General features: G+C 67.5%; 1 protein-coding gene across 1 annotated transcript; it reads right to left on the bottom strand.

Annotated features, from left to right (window-relative positions):
• Nucleotides 1–461: 461 nt before the first annotated feature.
• Nucleotides 462–1227, bottom strand: EMIHUDRAFT_258003 (hypothetical protein; the record flags this gene model as incomplete). Its single annotated transcript, XM_005761544.1, has 3 exons — nucleotides 462–688; nucleotides 801–862; nucleotides 1181–1227. The coding sequence occupies 3 exons, from the start codon at nucleotides 1225–1227 to the stop codon at nucleotides 462–464; spliced, it is 336 nt and encodes a 111-aa protein (XP_005761601.1).
• Nucleotides 1228–1390: the final 163 nt, after the last annotated feature.

Raw genomic sequence — 1390 nt, 5'->3', positions numbered from 1 at the left:
CGGCTCGCGTGAAGAACAAGGTTTCGTTGTGAAGAGCTGGGAAGAGCTGGCTGGCGGACTCGGGGCCGGTGCTTTGACGCAGCACAGTGTGCTTCGTGGTAGCATGAACTCAGAACGGCCCCCCGAGAGCGCCTCTTCGACGCCCACGGGTCCCGGGGGGTCGGATGGGTTGCGAGAGGGCCCCGGCTATTTTTCGTTTGAATCCCGGAGGCCGTTCGAACATGAATTGACGTTCCACGTGCCCGTCCACAGCCACGGACAACATGCTAGCCCAGCAGGCCGCTCCCACCGCCGCCCGCGGCGGAGGCAAGGCGGCAAAGGGTGGCAAGGGCGGCGGCAAGGGCGGTGGCAAGGGTGGTGGCCGTGGCGCACCAGACCCGCTTTGCGCCGCCGCCCTCAACGCCCGATACTCGGTTAGAGCCTGCGGAGCGATGGCGGCAGAGGTGCGGCCGCCGGCGACCTCACACGGTGTCGAGCGCCGTAGAGACGGCCTCGAGAGCCGCCACCAGGTGTGCCACGACCGCGGCCGCGAGGCTCGTGGCGATGGATGCGCCAGACCCGCTTTGCGCCGCCGCCCTCAACGCCCGATACTCGGTCAGAGCCGGCGGAGCGACGGCGGCAGAGTTGCGGCCGCCGGCGACCTTCCCCTCGACCACGCCGCCGACCCGTCGACAAAAGCACGCGCGGACTGCCATCGAGAAGAAGGAGAAGGAGCGCGGCGCATCCGGAGCCCGCGGGCGCGGCGTGGGCGGGCGCGGGCGCGGGCGGGCGCGCGGGAACCCCGCCAGCGGAGGCGACACAATGCCTCTGGCGGCTCTGCAGGCGGCGCGCGGCGCGCCCCTCGCCGGTCTCCCGCACGCTCCTGAGGGCCGAGAGGGCCGAGAGGCGGGGTTGGTGACCCGGGGGCATGGGCGGTGCGGCCCGCGCCGCGCGCGGGCGCGTGGCAGCCCGTGAGTGCCGAGATCGGGTCTGTGCTTCGACGTAGCATGGGCCCCCGGAGGCCCATCTACAGCAGCGGCGAAGTGAGCGTGTTTGTGGTGTTGGTGTGACGTCTGAGCTTGGATCTGTGACTAAAGCCGCTTACCACTGATGGATCCCCACCCGAATAACACACAGTGAGCGCCCCAGCACTTCACTACGCCCTCCGCGCGAAATCGCTAGTGGTGCTTTGTGGCAGCACATTGTGCTTTGTGGCAGCACGGGTGCGGTGCCCGAGACCGACGACATAAGGCAGCCGGCTTTTCTTTTTGATGATGATGTGCCGATGTGTGTTGCGGAAAGAGGAACCCACAAACAACCCTTCGGCGTCGCTCCTCATCGCAAACCCCGTCAGCAGTCCACATCCGGGTCTGTTTGTTCTACATATACGCTGCATTGATGGAAGGGAAAC

The sequence above is a fragment of the Emiliania huxleyi genome (assembly GCF_000372725.1).
Source record: "Emiliania huxleyi CCMP1516 unplaced genomic scaffold EMIHUscaffold_7015, whole genome shotgun sequence".
NCBI lineage: Eukaryota > Haptophyta > Isochrysidales > Noelaerhabdaceae > Emiliania > Emiliania huxleyi.
Note: the sequence above shows the minus strand (reverse complement) of the source record. Positions and strands in the feature narration are given on the sequence as shown.